This window comes from Conger conger, chromosome 4 (assembly GCF_963514075.1).
Source record: "Conger conger chromosome 4, fConCon1.1, whole genome shotgun sequence".
NCBI classification, from domain to species: domain Eukaryota; kingdom Metazoa; phylum Chordata; class Actinopteri; order Anguilliformes; family Congridae; genus Conger; species Conger conger.
Window position 1 is genome coordinate 20,487,997 of NC_083763.1, and position 26,298 is coordinate 20,514,294.

Sequence of the window (26,298 nt, forward strand, 5' to 3'; positions counted from 1 at the left end):
AACTACATTTTTTTTTCCGCAAGCTTTTCTTCTGTATTGAGGATTTCATATTTTAAATTAGCGTTCCTGTGTTAAAATGAAAATGTATTTGAGGTAATGCTGCTACCACAATAATACTACTTATAGTTCTACAACTAACCAAAATATTACGAATCATAAGATGAATATTGATGGCATCATTTTCATGATAATAATCATTACTAATAACATTGTCACTTCATATTAGCTAGTTACACACATACACACACAGCCCAGCACATATGCTACACAGTATATATTGGTCTACTAACACCTGCTTCAGGACTTCAAATCTCAACCCCAGACATAAATATATGCTCTCTTCCATATTTACCCTGAACATCACATTGTATTTTCTTTTGGTTTGATTGACAATGCAAGGAATCCTGCTTATTGTCCATACAGCTTGAAATAGCCTTTAAATGTAAATAGCCCGTGTGTGTCATTACAGGAAATCTGAAGCCCATGATACTTTTTGTATCCACAGGTATGGAATTTTAATTACTATGCCATCTCATCCAAACATTCATTGAAGACATTTTTAAGACTGAGAATAATGAAATGGGTTTTACCAGTGTACAGCGGTCTAATTAAGTCGTAGTACCCTAATTTTTCTTATTTGGACAAAGCATGTGTGCCGTCAGGATTCCTCCTGCTCAGGCGACTGAAATGTTTGGACACAGAACATCGCAGCAGGCATTTCTGTCTGTGCGCTTGCTTCATTTGTCCTGGCCAAACGAGGAAGTGATTAAAATTCCCAGTCTGGAGATATGACGCACTGTCCCATATTCTTTCACTGATCAAGCATTTCCACAACCTGGAGTGTGTGTCGTAGCAACCCCTGTTCTGAGGTGTTGTGTTTGGATTTCAAATCCACTTCTCTATGTATTAACACTCTGCAGACCCATTAACACAGAAATAAATGTATATTCACAATCTAACACCACCCGTTACGTATCATTATCATCACAAAGAATAATATAAACATTGTTATGAATATTATTATCATCAATATTGCTATTATAATTATATTTGAATATTATAGTCATACATATTGCCATTGGCTTCATATTCTGATATGTGCAAGAAAATAAAACAATTGCTCAAGAGGTAGCAAAGAAACAACTCTGCATGATTTAATTACATTTATGATTTAACATTCTAATAATGGAATAGTGACATTAACTTCATGCAGAAACACACCGTACAGTGTGTTGGCTATTCTACTCATTATAGAATACGTTTCATTTGGCTGAAATACCTGGTGTACAGGCCGGCAAGGCGTTGGGCTGGAGTCATTAGTTCTCCCTGGTATAAAATCCCTGGTGTAAAATCCAGCTATGACCAGCTTGAAATGACCAGCTACCAGCTGTTTCAAAATATAGTTTGAGCTGGTCATAGCATGTAGAATATGAAGCTGGTCTAACTGGTCAACCAGCTACCAGCTGTTTCAAAACCTAGCTTGAGCTGTTTTTTTCAGCAGGGTTATTTGTGGACCTGGCAAAATTGTACTGTTTAATTTACTCCAGGGTCTATTCTCGTATAGCACTCATTCTGAACAACGGCTGAAAACAACCCAGTTGTCCTTACATCTATTGAACTTCAAGACAGCTGCACAGAAATCTATGCAAAATTTTACCGTTTTCTTGAGTGATGCAAAGTGTTTGGGAAAAAATGGCTACTTCCAGCACTGTCCACCAATGCAGAAATGATATTCACACACATACATGGGCAAAGGTACAGACCACTCCCCAAGCTCGGGGAAGAGTCAATCATGAAACATCTCAGAAAAACACTCCCACTGTGTGTGACAAGCATCCAGGTGGAAACATACTGCCCTCCAGTGGGCGTATATGGAATTTATCTCTTTGTTCTGTTTTATGGAAAATTCCAAAATGCGGATGAGATCATTACTGCTGATAAACATTGTGACCTGAAGAAGATTGTTGCTCAAATACATCTGAAAATGTATCTCCAGCCAAGAATTAACAACACAATCCCTATACAGCCTCTGGATCAAGTGCTTTACTGAACAGCTGTGAGCTGCGTTCTGCCAGATTTCTCACCAGAGTAAGTTGGTTTCAGAGGAAATGATCCTCAGAATTTGGCACACACATCTTGTATCTGTCACACAGAGCCATTTTCTTTGTCATGGTGGCCTGGAGAAGAGAATGATATCACATTATGCACATGCAGTACATCTCCACATACACCGGACAGAGACAGCTCGCTGACATGTGCCACTGGCCAAGTATCCTGATGCAATAGCAGTGACATCAGATCACAACACAACTCTGTACCCTGCGGGAGGTGTATCTACCCACAGTGCACTTCTTCTGCCACTCCATTGGCAGATAGGCACTCTCGGGCCGCCTCCGCCATGCTTGCTGTGTGATTTCAGGAGGATGTTTACATTTAGACATTTAGCAGACGTGCTTATCCATCCATGCATTTATAGGCAATGTACATACAGTGACCGATTTATTAGGTAGACCTGTACACCAGCTTGTTAATGCAAATCTTTAATCAGCAGAAGAAATGTGATCTTTGACCATGGACTGAGAGTGTTTTGGTTCTGAGAAATTTTCACACACAACAGTCTCTAGAGTTTGCTAATAATGGTGCGAAAAACTAAAAAACATCTAGTGAGCAGCAGTTCTGCAGGCAATGCGTTGTTAATTACACAGGTCAGAGGAGAATGGACAGACTGGTCGAAGAAAATAAGTCTAAAAAATAAGTCTAAAAAATAAGTCCAAAAAAGAAGTCTAAAAAATACCTAATAAAGTGCTCGCTGAGTGTATATACCAAGTCATCAGTGTTACCTACTGGTAATAAACCGGATAATAATAGGTGCAAGAGGGAGTTGGAGGATGTAGTTCATCAAGTATTAAATGAGTTGGATGTCATAGTTTTAGATATAGCATAGATAAGTCTAGTATAGCGCTACTCGACTCCACATCCTGCGGGCCGCAGTGTCTGCAGGTATTTGCTTTAACCCTGCGCTACACCACCCGATTTCACTAATTATTTTACCTGCTTGCTTCAGATAATGAGCTAATTAGTGATAACAGGTGGAGTAGCGCATGGTTGAGGCAAATGCCTGCAGACACCGTAACCCGCAGGACTTCAGTTGAGTAGTGCTGCTCTGGTATGTAACCTCTATGCGTATTAATAGGTTAGCCAGATGCAATGTAAACTGATGCATTTCATGCTTGAGTCTATGGCACAGTGGCTCTGCTGGCTGGTCTAGTTGTGAGCCCATTCCACTGCTGGAGTAGGAGTAGAGGAGACCTGGGACCAAGAGAGGAGGGACCCTTTCGTTAAGGGGCAGGAGCCAGAAGATGCTGAACAGTGGTGCAGTAGGGGTTTGATAGCAAACTGCAGATCAGTGGTTGCTGTTCCGCTCGCTGCACCGTAGAGACGTCAGTGCAGATGACGCCTGAGTCGAGCATCTAGAAGAGGAAGTTAAGAATGATTTATTTCAGGAAACTTTATCGGAACTGATTGCACCCACCCTGCCTTCACTCTTCGCTTCAAATTCTCTGTGACATCACGCTTCTCTCTAACAGCTAGTCACGCCACTGCCCAGGCCCCAGAACCCAGGCTACCTCCAGCAGCCATCTGCTCAGCTACAGTGTTTCTCACATATGTAAAGAAGTACGGTACAAGCATTCTTCTTCTTTGTGAAGTTAAAAGTGCAAAGAATGTGAAGCTGGCTTCCTGTGTGATTTATTTTAGAGCGTGAGCACCTCTGAGCAGGGCCTCATTGTCAGTTCACGCTCAGTGCGGTTTTAACATTTCTACAGGCTGCCAGTTCTGTGTTTCAATTAGTTATATACCAAAGAACATTTCTTCATTTTACTGAATTTATGTCACGCATCAGTTGTAGTCCATCTTGTAAACAAATGATTAATGTGAGGGAAATGGGCTAATGTTGATATTCCATTTAAATAGTTAATGGTTTGACTCTACTGGGTAAAATCTGAAGAATATATATTTTTCAATGAAAGTTCAATGAAAGAGTCTCCAGGTTTAGATTGAATATCTTTAATAAAAAACATTAAAAATGCCCTGCTGCATGTTACAACATTTTTCTAAAATGTATTTTTATAAAGACATAAATGGAAAATGTTTAATTTTGTTTTGATGTCTGGCTTGCTTACTGGGGAAATCAGAGACTTTCGATTTCTGCCAACAGTGCACACAGAAACAAAGAGCTATCTATGGGAGAGCATACATACATATATTTTATTATACCTTACAGCATAGTATATTTCTTACCTGTGTCAGCAAATCTCCTTATCCAGAGTCTGACATGTGTTCATATATTATGCATTGCCTACTGAAGGAACGCATATTCAGATTCTTATACTAATTATCATTGCTAGATAATCTTAGCACTTTTATTATCCACAATATTGTTCAAATTTTTTTCTCATTTGAGTACTGTACACTTATGGATGGTATTTTGAAATGATCACCATTTGATGAGTACCGTTTGATGTGTACATAAAATGACTATGGGATTAATTGAAATGGTAACACCTCATATTAACAGGGAATTTAAGTGTGTTTCCCCTTATGAAAATTACTATCCATCCATGTGATGGAAAAGGTTTCTAGATTTCACAACTTTTTCAGATGCAGTTCACCATGATATATAATACCACATCAGCTGAGCTCAAAAAAGCAAAATTTTTATCTTCTATTGCTGGGTCTCACTGGGTCTGTGCAATCAGAATTTTCCACCAAAGTACACCAGTATTTTGGGACAAAGTGTTCATGTCAGATTTGTTTTTAGAGCTAAATGAGTTCTTACATTGTCTTGGCCCAATTTCGCAAACTAAAGTATACTTGTTTCAGTTTTCAGCTGGCTAAAACACTGATCAAAAGAATTGACTTAGCCCAATAATACTGGTCTGCTACGGCAGATAGACAGAGTTCTCTGAAAGAGACACCCTCTGTGGAGTTGTTCAACTGGAGTCTTCATTGTAATTACTGTAACTTACAATACAGCAATAACTGTATTAGTATGTAGGTTCACCTCCAAGGTAAGTACTATAAGCTCCCTGACTGACTTCCTCCAACAGGATGGAAGCCAACAGCAGAACACGCAAACAAGTAAGCAAGGAAGTGGTATCTTGCATCACGGCCTAGATAGAAAAGGTGCGAGTGACTCAGAAAAAGGCCAGAAGTGTGACATACTGGCTCAATGAAAATTCAATGTATAAATAAAATCAAGGGAAAGTAGAGAAGAAAATCTATAGCTTAGCTATTTCAATCAATGAGATGTGCTGGAGGTGGCACAGATGGTGCAGTGGGTAGCACTGCCGCTTCACAGCAAGGAGGTCCTGGGTTCGAATCCCCGTCGGCCGGGGCCTCTCTGTGCAGAGTTTGCATGTTCTCCCTGCGTCTGCGTGGGTTTCCTCTGGGTACTCCGGTTTCCTCCCACAATCCAAAGACATGCAGGTTAAGCTGATTGGAGAGTCTAAATTGCCCATATGTATGAGCGTATGAGTGAATGGTGTGTGTGCCCTGTGATGGACTGGCAACCTGTCCAGGGTGTATTCCTGCCTTTTGCCCAATGTATGCTGGGATAGGCTCCAGCCCCCCTGCGACCCTGTTCAGGATAAGCGGGTTAAGATAATGGATGGATGGACAACAAATCTGATATTGGAGTTGCTGAGCTCAAAAAGGGTAGCTTTTGAGCATTCATCTGCATAGCACGCGGAGCATGACAACAGTCCTGCTATGGGCTGATGTATGTACTACACCTGGCATCAATTAGGCAGAAAAAGGGAGCATGGTGAAAGAAACAGGAAACAGGGTGTTAAAACTGTTTGATTGCATATGATGGTTTGCTGTAAATTCGCAGTATGTACAACATCTGAACATGTTTGCCCCTACAATCCGTGTGCTTTTTTTCCCCCCAAGTACAGTATAATATGTTATTTTCTGTGATCCATATTGCAGATGCAGTAACAGACAGGTCCAACGGGTTATCTTTAAGCCCGAGACACTTAGCTTAGACAGCTTATTAACTGTAAATATTACATTGATTGGTCTGAAAGAGTTGCCACAGCATTCCCTAGAATGAAGTGGTCAATTCACCCCAAACTTGCTTAACAATCTTTCAACAGCGTTTCCAATCTCACTTCCGGTTATAAGAAATGTCATCAGAGTGAAATGTTCCCCTTTTGGCAAAATCACTGATAACTCTAGCTGCAAGAGATCAGGATACATACATTAATAGCATGGTGTAGGCTTAGCTGGTGTACCACAAAGTTGACTGAAAAGGAAACGATGAAGGGAATTCATCACTTATTCATTTACTGTAACAACTATGCTAATTTTCACTTGCCATTGAGTTGGCTTTGCAAGCCACATGTAACCATGATTACAAGTAAAAGTCAGGTTCAGCTAGTTAGCCGCCAGTTTATTAGCTTGCTAAACAAGACTCGCTGATAATGTGCACTACAGGGTGTGCCAGAAAATATGCAAATGCATAATATGGATTAACTAAGCAGCATGGGTATCTTAAAGTTAAAAGGTTAAAGTCTGAGGTTCATATCTGTGCAGTTTGACATGATATTCATTTGTCATGGCTTTGCAGTGGCAGAAGCTAGTTATGACAACCCCTGTGCAATATTTCTTTACCGGCTCCGCTTACCGACAGATGTACGCAAACATACACATACTGTCATGATCTGTGTTTTCTGTTCTCTGTTCAGTGTCTAAGTCCTCAGCGTTTCTGCCTCTTCTTTCCCCCTGTGGCCACCGTAGTCTGTTTTCCGTGTCATTTTCCCTCATTCATTTGTTTCTGTGTTCTATTTGTGTCTCCGCCTTCCGCTCCATATATGTACTTCCTTCCTGTCTCCAGGCTTTCTACTCACCTGCCCCTCATTTTATGTTCATTAGTAATGTATTTAAACCCCTCTGTTTCTGTATTTCGTTGCCAGATTGTCATGTGTTTCCACCTTGCTTTCCAGCGTTATTTTCTATCTGCTTACCAGTGCATCGACCTGTTTTGTCTTTGACCTGCTGTGCTTTGCCGGTTTATGCTTTCAGATTTAGACTTTGTTTATCTGCCTGTCCGGGTTGCCTTCTCGTTTTCGACCTTCCGCCTGTGACCTCGACTACCCTGTGGATTACCTGTGTTGTATCTGTTTGCCTGGCTATTGGACCTCTGCCTGAATTACCACTTACGAACTGCCTGAACTCTGTTACACCTGTTTGCTGGTTTTCAACCCCCACCTGTTTACTCTGCTGCCAACTCAATAAAGACTTCAAACTTTATTCCTGTGGGCTATTGGGTTCCTTGTTCTGAAGCCTGACAGCACACGCTGTACCATTAGGCCTAGATATTTTACAGTCAAGGTAGACATCAGAACCATGAACAGCCCTCATCCCTGACAGTGCTTAGCTACAGGCTGGTGGAGACGTTAACAAATGGTCACCGAAACAAACATCATAACTAGCCAGACTGATAGCCTGCTTAGGCCTACACAGCACATCAGATCAAAAGAGCATACAGTAGTCGGGCATATTTTTGTAGTAGGCAAGGCTATGGCCTTCAATGTATATGTTATTAATTTACTGATTTTCCAACTAATCACTAGGCTAAGAGTTCACCTGCTGGTTAGCTAGGTAGCAAGTATTGCTACAGCAATAATCTGGATAGTTTAACCATTCGTAATTTGAATGTATGTTTTTACCATATGCAAACACTTTTCCCGATTGTCTCAAATACAAGTGCTAAAGTGTTAAAAATGTTTAGCAGGGGTGCACAACAACTGTTATTTTTCGGACAACTCTAGAAATGATGCTGGTTCTCTCCTGAACTTGAGCAGTATAAACTTTAGGATACACTTGCAGTCGGCCGCTGTAGCTGGTGCATATACAAATGTCTGATCAAGACATTATTCAGCTAATTAAATAATTCAGAGCAGAAGTTGGAACAAAATCCCGGAGCAGATCGGCCCTTGTTGTGCACCCCAGATGCAGAGCCAGCTCTCCACGAGAGGATCACGGGCCCTCCCAGACCACGGGGTCTGGTGCAGCTGCACCTGCCTGCACCTCCTATATCTCCGCCACTGTGGCTTTGGTGTAGTCCTAGCATAGCTACTGAGGCTAACACATTTTCATTCCTGATTAAAGATGATCGCTAACAATCCGTATTTAACAAATACACCACCTCACAATTGACAGAATACGTGTAACAAGTTTCATATGAACTGTAGTCAAATCTAACACAGTAGATTCATCCATCCATCCATCCATCCATTATCTGAACCCGCTTATCCTGAACAGGGTTGCAGGGGGGCTGGAGCCTATCCCAGCATACATTGGGCGAAAGGCAGGAATACACCCTGGACAGGTCGCCAGTCCATCGCAGGGCACACGCACCATTCACTCACACACTCATGCCTACGGGCAATTTAGACTCTCCAATCGGCCTCACATGCATGTCTTTGGACTGTGGGAGGAAACTGGAGTACCCGGAGGAAACCCACGCAGACACGGGGAGAACATGCAAACTCCGCACAGAGAGGCCCTGGCCGACGGGGATTCGAACCCAGGACCTCCTTGCTGTGAGGCGGCAGTGCTACCCACTGCACCATCCGTGCCGCCACAGTAGATTCAGCTTCTTGAAATTGAGGAAATGTGTGGTATGTGCTACCCCTCCACTACTGGGTAATACTTGGTTGAGTCATTTGGCAGCCATTTTGGTAATTATACCCAAATTTTGTGTATATAACTATAATGGTCTCATCGGATGTGATGAATTCATGCTTTATATAAAAAGTCATCTGTTTTTGGGTGACAGGCTAGATATTGGAGGAGGCAAAAGGGAAAAAATATTGACTATATTTTATATCAAAATTTGAAAAACTAAACTAAACTAAACTAGAGCTTGCTTTCATATCATTGGTTTCCTACTAAATACTTTGGGGGAAATAGAAAGATAATATAAGCAATAAGTAAATAAGTTAAATAATGTAGCTGGTTCCCTTTGTATCTGTTGTGATATTATTCTCTAGGGGCTACATCTTTCACAGAAAGTGAGAAAGGTCTAGACATGTGACACTGCACTTGCAATCCTTGAAGAACGTCCTCGAGAGGAGCCCATGTTGTCGACGAGTTTCTGCGCTGCAGTGTCAGTTGTGGGTGCAACAGAACTGAACAGGACACAAGGCGAAGGCCACTGACGGGAATAAAAAGCCTTTCAGTTTCAACACCTCCTCCACCAACGCAGCTATTAACACTGCTAACAAAATTACTAAACTATGGGAGCCACCGACTCCATTGTGGGAGGTACAATGTCAGATTTCAGTTGACAAATGTGTGATTAAGCATCAATGGGCACTTCCAATTTGTCCTCCACTAGCACTTAGCAGTATACAATAGTGTAAACTTCCGAATCAATAACTACAATCTGTATACCTGATGTAAGGTTACTTGCTCAAAGCTAAATTTGGCCTTTCAGTTTAAAGAATTTTGAACACACATCCTAGAATGTGTTTTAGTGCCTTATTATTGCTTATTTCACTCTGTTATAAATGGAACAGCACAGATACTACACGGAAGATGAATGGTCATATGTTGTGTTGTTCGTTAGAGAGAAATGAAACAAGAGGAAGGCATGTCGTGGCGCAGTCAGAAATGTAACTTCCTGTCAAGAACAAGCCCCAAGTACTGAGCTCTAGGTAGGAGTTTCTTTCTGACATCACTGGCCGTTGAATGAGAAGAAGCAAGGTTTAGGGTTTGGTGAACAAACTACGCCCAGCAATAACACAAGAAAGAAAACGTATGTAGGACTCACTATTGATTTTAAGGTAATTAAGGTAAAAAATCTAAGGTCAAAAAATTGTGCTGAACTCTTGTGCTGGTTTTCAATAGGACGTATGGTGTATCTGAGGATTTCAACATACTCCTGGACATGGCAGGGCATTACGGACTGATTGTGGTGCTCTGTACAGGACTGATAGTCTTGACCAAATGTGAGTATTTGGGTATTATTCATTTTCAGATGTAATTCTTTAAAACTCTCATTTTTGAATGTTATAAATAGGAACTTTCTTACGCATCTAGGTTTGGCAACGGATATGCTACAATGAATGTTATACCATTGATACTTTGAATTTAATTGTTTTAAAAATGTATAAACCAATTGTTTGAATTTTTATCAGTAGTTGTAACATATTAAAATGTTTTAATATACTACCATGGAAGGGTGATAACATGCTCATTTTTGGAATTGTTTTGAGCACTTCCAAAAAATGAGAAGTTTTAACAGAGAAGTAAGAGAAGTAGCTTATGTATGTGTAATTATTATATATATTTTTGTTTGTTTGCATGTGCGTGTGTGTGTTTGTCCTGTAAATGTAGCTCTTGGTGCACAAATTGTCAGACGTATATGACATCAGGGTGTGACTTTCACTGAGAAAATACTGATACTCATCCTCTATCACCCTAAGGGCTTTCATTTGATTTTAGCTATTCAAGCAGCGATACATGGTAGCAAAAATAAAATATTTAGTAAATGAAATAGAAGCATATTTTCTCAGTGTGGGCACTAATTTAGTAGATAAAATATACATTCCAAGTAGTTAATTCCCTTTTAACCAAATTAAACTAACACAAAGCTGTTATCATCACCTGAACTCTTATCTGAAAAGGGCCAGTGTGAGTACAGGTTTTTAGATTCTACTTTCTATTATTCTATTTAGACCATAATTTGTAAATTAGGTGAATCAAGTGTTGCAATGCTGGGTAAAAAAACCCTAAATGGGTAAAATCACTGAATACGGCCATACCACCTTGTTAGATCAAAATGGCTGCTGTTTTACCAGGTTAAAATTTGTTAGCAACATTACATTGCAATACAAGCAGTTATATTATTATCCACAGCAACTTACAGAAATGGAGAACATTAGTGTGAATAGAAGGCCATAGAAGGCCAATTTCTGATAAACAGTTTTCAATTTTTCTATTTTATTTACAGAGTAGAAGGGAAGAAAAAGGAAGAAATATCAGCTTGAGATGCTAATATTTTTTACATTATTGGCATTTGGCAGACGCTCTTATCCAGAGCGACGTACAGTTGATTAGACTACACAGGAGACAATCCTCCCCTGGAGCAATGCAGGGTTAAGGGCCTTGCTCAAGGGCCCAACGGCTGTGCAGATCTTTTTGATTGTGGCTACACTGGGATTAGAACCACCGACCTTGTGTGTCCCAGTCATTTGCCTTAACCACTACGCTACAGGCTGTAAGAGAACTAGTAAGCTAGTAACTAGTCACTAAACTATAATGTCCATATGGAGGGATGTAGATTACAGTAGATTAGGGTAGGGGGGCGAATCTGTGGCTCCAGGATCTGTCCAGGCGTGGCAGCAGTCCCCGACCGCTGTGGCAGGCCTCCCAGGGAAAAGAACAAACCAACTTTAAAATAGAAAGTACCCCTATACAGATAACCTATATTTATAGAGCTATACCTTTAACAGTGTTGAAAATGGGAATTGAAAAAGAAAGCCATGGTATTGTCTGATGAGGCGGGCCTTCACTTTACGTCAGGAGATGTGTAGAGTTCTGCTCTCCTGACCTCAGTGGGAGCTTGTTCCACCAGGGGACCAAAACAGTCAGGATATGTAACCTGGAAATGAAGGCACACATGGGGGAGAGGTTAGAATCTGAACGCAGCAGAACAGTGAGGTCTGGCACTTAGGGCCTTACAAATTTTTAAAGAGATCTGCCCACTAGGCATGCACCAAATATTTTTTGATGTGAGCCAATATAAGTAGTCAGTGGAGGATCAACTGATCTCCACATGTTTTATAGCCTCTATGGTCTGGTCCACAATGCAGGATTATTGAGTTGGATGATGACAAAGTAAAACCTGGAACAGCTCTTTTTACTTCAGTCCATGTTCCAGATTTCAGAAGGGTCTGGGTTTTTTGGCTAGCGGAGTAATCCTTCTTTGTGGAACAGGCGCTTAATTTGCATATAGTCTACTTTTTGCGAAGACACACACATACACACACACACGAGAAGCACCATACCCATATTATATCTATTGCATGGGTTCTGAAATATTTTTTTTACAATGGCTAACAAGCATTTTTCAATACTGAGTTTCCTTTTTCATAAAAAACACACACAGCCTGGCACAGTAGTTCATTTCATGGTCAAAAACACTCTACCAAACCTCTATAATCATTCTACCAATACACAAGCACTAGTTTTCTTGCAACAAGAATACTTTGTCAATCGTAGCACAATAATCTAAACCACACTAACAACTGGGGACATTACATTAGATGCACTATTGTCAATCTAAAAGTAGTAAATCATTTTGTGCTCTCTAGCTTCTCTTTTGTTACTGTAACTAGTTTAAGTACTTTGTTCTTTCTTTGAAATGGTAAGCATTTGAAAACTTTCCATTATAACACAGAACTGCACATCCTTACTGTAGAATGTACTACCGTATAGGCCACAGGGACAAGTTAAGCGCTACAGTAAAGTTTTTTTTTTTGTCATACAGCCATTGCAAATTAAAATGGGGAACCAAAATTCAAATACTATATACTGTAAAGTAAAAATTATGCAGTTTACAGAGACAAATAAATACTGGATGTCACAGGTACAGTAATGCTGGTTTTTGTCTACCCAGTCTATTTCATTTGGCCACATGTTCTTGTCAATATCACACCTTATGTCCTATCTTTCCATACACTGGGGAAAGAACCTCGTCCGGGGCATCTGGCATCCATCTTGTATGTTGAATGGCACTACAAATTTGTGCTCCTCACCCTCTCCCCCTCCATCACCAAGTCATTTATCTTCCTCTTTCACCCACTTTCACCCTTTTTTTGGAGATGGTCATGGTCATGAAATAGAAATTCCCCCGACACCTGGGCAAGTCATCACATGAATCAGCTATGATTGTTATATTCTATTCTTTGTTTCTATAACTATTATGAAAGTTTTCTCTGGGTTTTGAATGCATTTCAATATAATATTTCCTGGTTAGCACGTTGCTATCCACATGCATTTTAGGCTATATGTTACGTTTTTAACTTGAGTCTTGAAATGCAAATATTTGCAAAAATAAATATAAATATACCGGTTTTTTTGGTGGTTGAGTCAGTGCTGTTGCTGTGTGAAGAGTTTTGAAAAAGTACTCAGCTTGTTAGCAATTGTAAAAAACTGTAATAGGAAAGCAAAGTTTGAGAGAACTATAAAAGTAATAGGTAAGAGTACTTTTAGAGCCTACATTTAGGGCGAAAACCATGCCTAGTTTGGTCTTGAATATTTCAAAGATCAGTTGCTGTGTGGAATAGTTATTGCTGCACCATTCATGTGTTCCTTGCTATAGTGTAAGCTTGATTCGTGACATGTTTCAGTCGCACAGGTCTACAGATCAGACCACTTCCTTATTCCATTTTGAGCTTGACTAATATCTCCCTTTCCTGTCAGCATCAGCTTGCTAAAATGGCATATTAGAAAATGAGAGAAAAGGGGAAGCATAGAATGAAGAAGTTGGTGAACATTCTCAAATGCCTTCAAACTGATCTATGTCTGGAGAATGATGAGAATGACTACCTTTACGTCAATCAATCTTAAATGAAAAATTGAAATTCAGTTCACTGATGTAGCATGTGTCTGATTATCAACATGTTGCTGGAGTAAGATATTGGAATATGCTTGTGCTTATCTTCATATTTTCATACAAGCCTAAACATGTAGTTGGATTTATGGTCTTTAAGTCATAACTGCAATATCCCATAGTATTCATATGATTTCCCTTGCAAACATTAAAGTAATAAACAGGTTGCCCAAAGGTCCTGCATTGCAAATTTTGTCTAAACCCGTGCATTTACCCATGAATATATTCTTATAATACAATCCAACCCCAGAAAGGAATGATTTTTCCACTTTGGTACAATGATAAGGTGTAATCCTTATGTACAGAGTGATGTTGAACATTCACCTAACTGTGAACTGTGAACCAAACACAGTAAGTTTACAATCCTAACCAAGTCACAGACTCAGACAATAAAAGGCAAATTCTAACAACCTCAAAAAATCATATTCCAGTATAAGAACAAAAATATACAATTCAGAAGCTGCATGAATAAACACATAGTTTTTTTTCTTCCACGTCAGGCCGACATTTTCTTTTTTTTAAAGATATTTTTTACGCCTTTTTCAGCTTTATTGGACAGTATATAGAGACAGGAAGAACGGGGACGAGAGAGAGGGAAAGACATGCGACAAATTGTAAGACAGCCGGATTCGAGCCTTTGACGTCGCAGCTCACAATGAGCATGCGGTCAGTGCTCTGCAGGCTGCGCCACCGAGACACCCCAGGCCAACTTTTTTTCATATGAGTAAATAAAACACGTGAAGGTTAATTTTCTTTACAATTAGCATCAAAAAATATGTTTTAATAGAAAAAAATATATAGAATGATCAGCAGATGGGGAATTTGAATGGGTTGGTCCTTGACTTAGGAATTGAAATATTCAGTGATAAACCAAAGCTATATAATTAACTATACTGGATGTGCATGCTCTGACAAATATGTGTTCTGTCTCAAATTTTTTGAATGGTACAATCCTCTTTAATCTAAGTCTTCAACCATGTTTGTGCAGTAAATAGTTTCTGAGATATTGACACTTTTATAGGACGGGTACAGAATATGGGGGGGGGGGGGGGGGGGGGTTTATTAGTAATCAGTTTCAGTAATAGTTTCAGAATAGAAAATCTGCCACCATTCTCTGTGAGTGGGAATTCTAGATTTTTATTGACTGCAAATGTAAAGCATCAGCATTTTTCTTCAAAATACAGTGTACCCATTTTTGACATTGCAGATGATTTTTTTACGATACCTTTGGCTGCTCATTACTATATGCTATCAAATTACACCTTATTACATCTACATCCAATACTGGAATGTTGATGTTGATGATCACTGGGGTACTGGATGGTTGCCTGGATAAAAATGTTGGGCTTCCTCCTCACTGCTGAAACGATTATTTTCTGATGCTGTCCAAATGGTCGTGAGAAATCTTTGATAAAACTACGGTCATCTTGGTGGTCTTGACATGTTAGCCATTGCTCGCTGTGAGAGACAACTTAGTCCAGTTTTCAGCCTTGTTCTTCACACTCCGGACATTAAACAGGCATGTTAAATGTTAGTTCCATAACGCTTGGAGTAAAACAATCAGCACAGCAAGCACAAACTAAAATAATGATATGTTATAAGAACTATGACACAAGTGTCTTGTCCCTTTGAAAATATACCTTAACTTAAAGAATTACAGCTTGCAACCATTTACAACTGCATTGGCATGTTTTCACCAATTATCGCTAAGCATGGTGACATGGAGTTTACTATCTATGATAATTGTGCCATAAATACCTGAATTCTCCTTAATTAATCATAATGGCAGTGTTAAAATATTCCTTCCACCAATTTAAATAAAATGTCATTGAATTATGCATTCATATTATTTTGTTTGTAGCTTTACATGCTTACATCAGGCTTTAGTGTATATAGTGTATATATATTGGATTTTATTTCAACAAAAAAAGGGGGGAAAGATCTGCATCAAGTTTGTTTGGCAGATTTTGTCCAATAATACACATTTCAGAGATATGAATCAATGATCAGTTGTTTGGTATCACATCACTTACAGTCATGTCATCACACAATGCTCACATTTTCTGGAAGAATCCAAAACCAGCAATGGCCAAAAATGTATGTATGATGGTAATTATTACAGTGGCATGAAAAGGTTCTTTCAAATACTCATTTTAGAGTAGTCTCATGTTCAAGTTGTGAGTGGGTGGACTAGTTGAATTTCTCAGTGCAGAAAGGAAGAGCAGCAGCATCACAATGGAGCACTGAGTAGAGAAACCCACATCCTGTATCTATTTATTCCTCTACAAGACATGGTCTTTACAGGAAATGTGAGCTGCTGCATTATTCTCTCTAGTTGTGTTACTGTAGAAGTATCAATGTGGCCTCAGAGTCACAGAGTGCAGGCAGCAAAACAATTACCTGTTTAAGATGAAATATGTTTTATTGTCGTCACACCAGCCCAGATCATGCCTTTTGCTGTTCCAGCACCATGGGCTTGTTCCACAAAGCATGATTACTGAGTTCGTTGGATAACTGCACAAGCTTCAGTCAATGTTCCAGGTGGGGTCCAGTCCAGGTTTTACTGTGCAGTTATCTGGCTAACTCCGTAATCCTGTACGGAGTCCATGAGCGCATGGCTAAATCCATGGTTAAAGCCCTTCCCCTGAGCTTTGTTGATGGACCCAATCTTTACTGGGGTAAGAGAGGTAAATATGAGATTGTTGATGAATGGTTTAACCCAGAGAAAAATAACACAGCAACATCTGGGCTTTTTCAAATGAATACAGCAATGGATGCATTGCTGTAGCTGATTGGATTGATTATGTGTGACTACAAATGTGTGCAGAAAATCTATGGATCATAGTTTGCAAATGGCAAGTTGGGTAGCCAATTTGCCGTACTTTAACAGTAATTTGCATAGCTTGCTGTTTTGATGATTAGCAAAGGCTAGCAGCCATGTAGCTAATATTATAATGAACTAATTATCAAGAGATATTATATTCTTACTGCTATTTACATCACAGTGGTAGCAAAATTATGTCTTGTGTAATTAAGCACACATAAGAAATACATTGTAAATGTTCCCAGATATTGAAAAAAAACATGCAAGATGATATTCATATCTTCTCTTCAGTTAAAAATACTGACTGATTTTTCCACCATAGTCATGCTCACAAAAACATCTCAAAAACGTGAAAATATGAAGATGTCATGTATATTAACATTTTTGATCTACCATAACAAACACATTTTCAATCATGCTACCAAAGGACTTTACAACAACCATATTCTACCATGCAAATATAGCTATACAACACGCTTAATTTACACACAGATATACTGTATTAAAAATATGGACACAAAAGGACACAATAATAACCAAATGATACACATTCTGAGGTGTAAAATACTGTATATTGTATTGTATTGTATTTTATATTTTATTTTTATATTTTATATTTATATTTTAGTCAGATGCTTTTAATCCAAAGTGCATAGGTTCTTCCACAAGTTAAAAGCATCAACTAGTAGACTAGTAAACTACGCATGAAGAGCTGATATACTAACTGGTATACTAAATGCTCTCAGAAAAAGTGTGCTCACTTTCCCCTGCATGTCATCCTCCCCCACCTTCTCCCTCTCCCTCTCCCTCTCCCTCTCTACCTCACTCTCCTTATTTCCCCCGTCTCTGGCAGCAGCATGTCTGGACGATTTTCAAAAATAACTACAGTAACTACAATAATTGCATACACTTTAATAATCTACTAACTGAGGTCCATTGATTGATGTTGTTGTTGCAAAAACAATGGCATTGTAAAATAGTTTATACAGTTAGAACAGTGGGTTTCATCGCTGTCAAATTGTATATGCTATGAGTACATTTATAGAGAAATTCACCATAAAAACGAATGCAAATTAAACTTAAGGGCTTAAAAAGCTTGTCTTTGTGCAGTGTGTTGCCTATTTATTTATTACTGGGTGTATTTTATTTTATCAAACAATTCACTGCTTGCTTCTAACAGTACAAATAAAGATATTCTTACTAGTTCACATTTAATACTGATTCAACGAGAATAGAACTCAAATGAAAGTAAAACGTTATGGAGAATTCATTAGAAATGTAAAATACTTATAATAGCTCACATGCTTCATAAGAAATTCACATTTTGATATACGGGCGTCAGAACTGAAACTAAAAAGCCTCTGAAAACCAGGGGATGTAGTAGATACTCAGGAAGTTGTGGTTGTAATGTTGAAATATCACTGTTCGCCCATGCAATTCATTGCCATGGCAACCAGGTTATGCCATTTCAAGAGTCTGAGGTTGCAAACCACTGCTAACACCACCCTTTTCCTTCCAAGCTACATTCTGAAGAAATCAACACAAGTAGCAGGAAGTCAATGCAAAATGCAAAATGCAAAAAAATAAATAAAGCTGTTACACTATTCTCTATGCTTGTTCCTCTGCTCACAAATGGTATGAAGGACACATTTTTTAATTTTCTCATCTTCTTTTTCTATTTTCAGGTAATGGATTGACAACTGGTAAGTAATTTTGCTTCATAAATTAATTTTCATTTTGTGACCGCAAGACATAGATAACTACTGTTTTGTGTATGACTACAAACTTTTTATTTAAATGCAGACAGCAAATTTCAGTTGTAACATTAACACAAATGTCTCACAGGCTCTCAGTTACGATACAACTTGATCAGGACTGCAATGAACACTGACTGCTATGTTCACTGTCACTCTGCACAAGTGTAATGGATAAAATTATTTTAGGCGATTATTTTAACATGTTCGCATTCGGAAACTCCAAATGTTTCTGGCCTCTGCCGCCAGCAGGCTGCAAGTAGCAAATAATAGGCTGCATGTAGTTTGTGTTGCTCAGCAGAAATATACACTCACCGTGCACTTTATTACACCTACTTATTCATGCAATTATCCAATCAGCCAATTGTGTGCCAGCTGTGCAATGCATACAATCATGTAGATATGGGTCAGGAGCTTCAGTTAAGGTTCACATCAACCATCAAAATGTGATCTAAGTGACTTTGACTGTGAAATGATTGTTGGTGGCAGACAGGGTGGTTTGAGAATATCAAAATCTGCTCCTTGGATTATTACACAAAACAGTCTCTAGATTTTGGTGCAAAAAACACCCAAAAAAATCCAGTGAGCATAGTGAAATTACCTAATGTCTGAAGTTGATCATTCAACTTCATATAATGTTATTATAAATTGTATATTAATATTTCATAACAAAGACTAATATTACTGTAGAACATAATACTACTGTTACTATGAAAATGTTTTTTGATATGTCACCACTGCTCCATACAGCAAAATAATTACTGCTTTCAAATGTACCCAATCTCACAACATTCTCTGTCTTGGTTTGTCCAGACTCAAACAAAACCGCAACTGCACCTGAAGGCAACACAGCTCCAGGTAAGACACTTCTTAGAATGTGCGTGAATGAGGTCTTTGTGATATTATACACTCACTAAGCACTTTATTAGGAACACTATACTAATACTGGGTAGGACCTCCCTTTGCTCTCAAAACAGCCTCAATTCTTCATGCCATGGATTATATTGTGAATGTGTTCCATGTTGACATGATTGCATCATGTAATTTCTCCAGATTTGTCAGCTGTACATTCATGCTGCAAATCCCACGTTCTACCACATCCCAAAGTTGTTCTATTAGATTAGATCCGGTGACTGGGAAGGCCACTGAAAAATATTGAACTCACTGTCATGTTCATGAAACCAGTTTGAGATGACTTTTGCTTTGTGACATGGTGCATTATCATGCTAGAAGTAACCATTAGAAGATGGGTACATTGTGGCCATGAAGGGATGTACATGGTCAACTACAATACTCAAATAGGCTGTGGCATTCAACCAATGATTGATTGGTATTAACAGGCCCAAATGTGCTGAGAAAACATTCCCCACACCATTACATCACCTCCACCAGCCTGGACTGTTGACACAAGGCAGGTTGGGTCCATGAATTCACGCCGTTGCCGCCAAATTCCCTAGCCTACCATCTGTATGCCTCAGCAGATTCAACAGACCAGGCTACATTTTTACAGTCTTTAACTGTCAAGTTTTGGTGAGCCTGTGCCTACTGCAGCCTTAGCTTTCTGTTTTTGGCTGACAGAAGTGAAAATCGATGTGGTTGTCTGCTGTTGTAGCCCATCCGCCTCAAGGTTCGATGTGTTGTGCATTCTGAGATGCTTTTCTGCTCACCACCATTGTACAGAGTCATTATCTGAGTTACCTTTCTGTCAGCTCAAACCAGTCTGACCATTCTTCGTTGGCCTCTCTCATCAACAAGGCATTTCCATCCGCAGAACTGCCACTCGTTGGATGTTTTTGTTTTTCTCACCACTCTGAGTAAACTCGAGAGACTGTTGTGCACGAAGATCCCAGGAGATCAGCTGTTACAGAAATACAAATCAGCCCGCCTGGCACCAACAATCATGGCACAGTGAAAATCACTTAGATCACTTTACCCATTCTGATGGTTGATGTGAATAATAAGCTCCTAACCCGTATCTGCATGAATTTATGCATTACACTGCTGCCACATGATTGGCTGATTCGATACTCTCATGAATAAGTAGGTGTACAGGTGTTCCTAATAAAGTGCTCAATAAGACACAAGATTCTTGTGATGCTTTTGGAGCTGATTGTTGAGACAACAAAGAGGACCAGAGGCAGGGTTTGAACTTATTGAGAGTATTTAATTGGTTCCAATACACTAGAAAAGCTCAGTAAAGCATAGAAAATTTGACCCAGGTCTGGTTTGCACAAGCGTAATAAACTGTGATATTGTGTGCTGAGGGCTGGAGTTCTATTGCTTATGAATATTCTGTAATATGCATGATTGAATGCTTTTGCAGCTGATTGATATGGTTATGTTGCACAGCGTTTCCTTCAACCACCTCACCTCCACGCACCAGTACCAGCACTCTCCCACTCACCCAGCCCAATTCCATCCACACACCAGGTAATGTTTTAATATGTGTCTTACAGTATAAGAGGAAACCTTTGAATACAGGTAGATGCAGTTTCATTTGGACTATTTTTCATCAAGCCATTCCATTTGCTGTGGTGGTTCAGCAACCTGATGATCTCTAGTCTGAAGCTGACCCCAATTCAGTCAACTATTGGTAAATAATTTTGTAAGAAAGAAAAGCATTCATAAGAAAGACTTATGCCCTGCCATAAATACATTCTTCATTATGTCTGAACCTCAGTGGTGTATACAGTACATAATTTATTTGAATGAAATCATTTGGTGGTAAATATCCAATGAGGGTTTTCATCTGTAATTAAAATAATTTACCATTGCACACTATAACTTCCTTACACCTCAATCAGCTTGGGTCATCCAATTCCATGGTTTGGAACTCAACCAACTCACTGATATAGTGTATACTGTAACTTCTAACTTTTCCGAAGGACATTGGTTTCCAACTCAAGACTGTAAGCAGCACAAATCTGTGGAAAAGTTTGGGAATGTCACCACTGTCTGCACTAAGCCCCTACTCTGCCACTTTCAACTGTGCCCACACTCACAACATTCACTGTCTCGGTTCCTCCAGTCACAACTGCAACCTTACCCGCATCCATACCTGACGGCAATAGCCCAACCACAGGTAAAACACTCCTTAGAATGTATGTTCATGAGGTCTTTCTAGTATTATATGTGATATTGTATTATTGTTATAATGTGACATTTTGTGCTAAGAGCTGGATTTCTACTGTTTTGTCGTGAGTTTTCAATAAGACACAAGATTCTTGTGATGTGTTTGGTGCTGATTGATATTATTATGTTACACAGCCTTTTATTCAACCCCCTTACCTCCACACACCAGCCTTCCACTCATCCACTCATCCATCCATGTCACCCACGCACCAGGTAATGTTTTAATATGTCTCATCAGAGGAAACTAACATCTAGTGCCAACGCAATTAAATTCAGATATATTTGGAACAAGACTGAATCAAGATAAGACAAAACTGAGTGCGAAGAAGCTTGTGTCCCTTTATCTCTTTAGCAGTGTGTGTGCAGTCACCGTATGATATCACAGCAGCTTAGTGACTATTTATTATATAATAGGTTGCTTGGTTTTCCAGCACTAGCGTTCTGTAGCACAAAATACACCTTATGATGCTCTTACCTTTGTGAAATCATGTAACTTTCAGACAATCAATCAACTACACTTGCACGCACCTCTACAAATCTTACCCCCACGTCATCCTATCTCTCCTTCTCTACAGGTAATGTCCTTTTACCCTTTCATCCAAATGAATGTTGCACAACTTGCTCTGTGGCTGCTCAATCAAATAAGTGTAGATCCTATCTAAAATGGCCTGGGAAAACCTCTGCTTCATGTTTAATGCATACTCTCCATTTTCAGGATCGGAAAATTCTAGCCAATCATCCACCCACTCAGTCACCACTGACCCTGCAAGCACCACGCCTACCACACCTGCACTCAATACTACTGGTTCAGTGACAGGTTGGCCTTATCTCCACAGGATTTATCACTCTCAGTCTTTGGATGAGTTTGTTGATGTTGTAGTTCAGTTTGTTTTGAATTTGCTCCAATTAATGGGGCTTTCTGTTAAGGTACTAGCTGATCCAATGCATGGATGGGCCCTATGCTCTGGTATGAAATCCAGAACATTCCAGTGTTGGCTGTGGCCAGCAGACCCGAGGGGCACCGTGTCTGCTGGCTGTTATAGTAGAATGGGAAGGGTTTAGTCGGCCATTGTGACTACATCTTGTCACTCACCTGCCTGCTAGTTAAACTGAAGCTGAACTGCTTCCCTGTGACTCATGTACTGTATGAGTGAGCCCAACTGTTGCTTTTAAAATGTGGTTTTACAAAACAATCCTGGCTGTCAGCACATGCTGTGGAGGAGAGCGCAAGCTCCACTGAATCAACAGCAGAGGCTACAGCAAAGAGTGCTGATGGGATGGGATTTGGGATGCAAAATGGGGGGAAACATTAAACGATTCTAACTATTTTCTTTCCTCCTCTCCATCCCAGCCCCAGTTCCCTGTGGTGAGTAAATCTTGGCATTCGACATGTCATACTGATTATAGAAGAAATGACTGCTGTGTAATTAATATGGTGCATAGGTTACATTGCATATTCTTTGGCCATAGACCCTTTGACTACATGACCTGCACCACCAAAATGAATATAATGCTCTGGCCTCCTTACTTTACCCATCTTTTTCCAACTGTGAAATATCCCTGGTTTATTACTGCACTGCCTGTATTGCATATTTTGGTTTTCTGTTTGATCTGTTTTATGATGAACAAGAAGATGCATGAACCATTTGCATGTCTAGAGAACAATTCAAACAGCAATTAATGCTTTTCCTTACAGCTGGCTACAGAAATGAAACAATACCATTTGGAATTAAAATCATCACCCCTTCAGAAGGAAACTATACAATAAAGTATGAGGATGGTACCTTGGAGACATTCTTTGGTTCATCTCACACAATAATGAGGCTTTGCGCTAGCAACATAACTATAAATGTAAACAATTGCACTCTCAAACCAGATGATTACAATGATGCTTGTAAGTCAAGAAAACTTTGGCCTCAATGAATAAATTTGTTAATATCATGTTTGTATCATCTCCACTCGATATGAATGGAATATTCCGGTTTTCCAAAAAGTTTTTACTGGGGAATAACGGCTAGCTGTTAGCTGTAAGCATTTATTTTTTTGCATATTAATTTCTTGATCATTGTTACAAAAGTTATAAACAAGTAATTTCCTTATCTGTGTCCTTTAATGTATGTAGCTATAGATCTTTGGTGGTAATAATTAATGTATGTTGCATATTGCTTTTTTCCCCCCCAAGATAAACTCACAATAGAATTCGACTCTTCCACAATGAAAGTGTGCCGTACGCCTACGCCTTTGATGACCCGTCATGACATATTGTTTTATGTTAATGGCACAAAAGTACAGGACTGCTACAACATAAGTAAAGCAGCGTACTGCTCCTCTGTTGAAGCATCAATAACTTCAGCTGAATGTAATCTAACAAAATCAAAACAAATAGAAATAGCCCCAGGTATGTCCATTTTTCTTATCTGCTAAAATCGCATCATAATGAAGCCACAAAATAGTTCAGCTGAATTCTGTCCTCAAAGGCTTCATTTCTATTTAAGGATGTTAATATTATATAAGTAATATTATATTCCCTGTTTTTGACAAGTGCTTTTCTTGGTTTCAGCTTCTCTCAACTTCTTGTTCTGTTTTTACAGGTTTAGACGATATTAAGATTAAACAAATTGGAAAATGGCCAGTGAACATAAGCAAGACATGGCCATCTCAATGCAGTAATGAAGCTGATCAGAACGTGAACATCAGTTGTGGAAGTACAACAAAATCGGGTAGGCCTACTGCATTAATATAGTATGGTTAATTCAGGTACTTTTGGGACACTTCTTTGTAAATTCTGAGTCTGAGGGCATTACAAAGAAGTATCGCAAATTACCTGTCTTCACCCTACATACTGTATTTTACTGTTTTTTAAGCAATGATTTTTCATATACTTGTCCCTCATTTACAGAACCTTAGTTTTAGATTTGTTCATCACCTATATAAATATAATATAGCAATATGAATTAAAAATGTTATGGTAATATCAGAAATACATAACCAGTACTATTAAAGTTTTTTCTGTGCTGAAACTATTAATACATACTGTATTAAGCCGAACAGTTCAATAGCTACTGATTCCATTTGACTTAATTATCTATTATATGGTTCCTTAACAAAATGCATATTTGAGTCAGTGTTCATTATATATTGGAGAATAATTGTGAAAATTAAATTGCTTTTTCTCATTGCAAGGTAAATACACGGAAGAAGAACTAAGACTTTTTCAGACGTACCAGTGCAATGCAACGGTACTGTACAAAGGAAAACCAATTCGCCCCCAAACAATAAAAAAGATAGAAATTGACACAAATTGTGGTAAGTGGATCTGTGTTGAATTTTATTTTTGAGATGTAGTATGTGATATCTAAAATCAGAGAGGTTACTAAAATGCATACAGCATGCAATAGTGATAAACAATCAATAAAAAAAAAAAATTATGTTTGTTACTGCTGTTCTTTGAAAAAGTAGGCTTTTTTATCTTTAAGATCATATATTGTACAAGATCATACAATGTACACTCACCAAGCACTTTATTAGGAACTTTATTGTACTGTATTACACCTACTTATTCATGCAATTATCTAATCAGTCAATTGTGTGGCAGCAGTGCAATTCATACAGTCATGTAGATATGGGTCAGGAGCTTCAGTTAACGTTCACATGAATCTTCAGAATTGGGAAAAAATGTGATCTAAGTGACTTTGACCATGGAATGATTGTTGGTGGCAGACAGGGTGGTTTGAGCATCTCAGAAACTGCTGATCTCCTCGGATTTTCACTCACACTAGTCTCTAGAGTTTGGTGCAAAGAAAAACACACAAAAAAATCCAGTGAGCAGTAGTTCTGCAGTCAGAAACGCCTTGTTAATGAGAGACGTCAGAGGAAAATGGCCAGACTAGTCAAAGCTGACAGGAAGGTGACTGTAACACAAATAACCACACATTACAACAGTAGTATGCAGCATCTCTGAACACACAACACATCATAACTCTAAGTGGATAGGCTACAGCAGTAGAAGTCTAAAAAAATAGTCTAATAAATACTGAATAGTGCTTGGTGTGTATATATTCATGTATATATAAATGCAGAAGTGAATAGAACACTACGCAGCTGCAGACTTTCAAATTTAATTCTGGGATCCATACAGAGGAATAAGCTATAGCTTTTTGTCCTCCAAGTGTCAAAACCCCATCTTTTTGTAAAAAGGTCTTTGGTACTTTATCAGGCAGGTGCTGCAGTTAATCTGTGTATTCCTCATGAAAATGATCTGGCAAATATTCAAATAAATACAGTTGTCTTAACATACCTACAATGCCCTCAATAAAGTGTGGGACAAGTGCATATTTTTTTGAGATATGGCCCTGTATTTTATATTTGTAATTAAACAATTCTCATGTGGTTGAAATGCAGCTTTTTAATGGGTATTTTTATGCGTTTTAGTTTTTCATGAACAAATTACATGACTTTTACAAATCTAAATTCATCTTTGTCCAAAACTCTATGGAGGGCACTTGTGTTGTCTAACAAAACAATGTCTCATTGTCCCACAGTTTTTCTTATATACAGGCACAACTCATTTTTGTACAATATGTGTACCAAAACCAGAACTAAAGTTCCACACATACATTTCACAACTCTTTTATTGCTATTGCGACTATACTGTTATTGCTACTACAGTACCAAAATGTTATTTCCATCATGATTAATTATTATCATTCTCTTCCAGATGTAATCCTAATCAACACTAGGCAAAATATCTCAAATTATTCTGCAAAACTATCTTGGGAAATAAGCTCCGAAAAATGCCCCAAACTTTTAAGTGACCTGGAATACAAAAACTCTTGCAAATATCATTTTAAGGAAGGTAAGAAGATCCAGTTAAAACCACGATTCTCTTTACCACTGGTAAT

General features: G+C 38.8%; 1 protein-coding gene across 11 annotated transcripts in view; it reads left to right on the forward strand.

The window, feature by feature from the left end:
- Positions 1-9,689: 9,689 nt before the first annotated feature.
- Positions 9,690-26,298, forward strand: part of ptprc (protein tyrosine phosphatase receptor type C) — a 29,916-nt gene continuing 13,307 nt past the window's right edge. Inside the window, exons 1-15 of one of the 11 annotated variants that reach the window (XM_061237630.1) lie at positions 9,690-9,826; positions 9,919-10,019; positions 18,197-18,214; positions 19,079-19,123; positions 20,615-20,695; positions 21,294-21,347; positions 21,533-21,610; positions 21,898-21,972; positions 22,113-22,214; positions 22,749-22,763; positions 23,094-23,291; positions 23,580-23,795; positions 23,989-24,117; positions 24,581-24,703; positions 26,115-26,252. In XM_061237630.1, coding sequence (XP_061093614.1) covers positions 9,959-10,019; positions 18,197-18,214; positions 19,079-19,123; positions 20,615-20,695; positions 21,294-21,347; positions 21,533-21,610; positions 21,898-21,972; positions 22,113-22,214; positions 22,749-22,763; positions 23,094-23,291; positions 23,580-23,795; positions 23,989-24,117; positions 24,581-24,703; positions 26,115-26,252 — 1,333 coding nt within the window. In that variant the 5' untranslated portion in view covers positions 9,690-9,826; positions 9,919-9,958. The remainder of the gene's footprint in view (positions 9,827-9,918; positions 10,020-18,196; positions 18,215-19,078; positions 19,124-20,614; positions 20,696-21,293; positions 21,348-21,532; positions 21,611-21,897; positions 21,973-22,112; positions 22,215-22,748; positions 22,764-23,093; positions 23,292-23,579; positions 23,796-23,988; positions 24,118-24,580; positions 24,704-26,114; positions 26,253-26,298) is intronic. The other 10 variants (XM_061237631.1, XM_061237632.1, XM_061237633.1 and 7 more) reach the window with 10 other exon arrangements.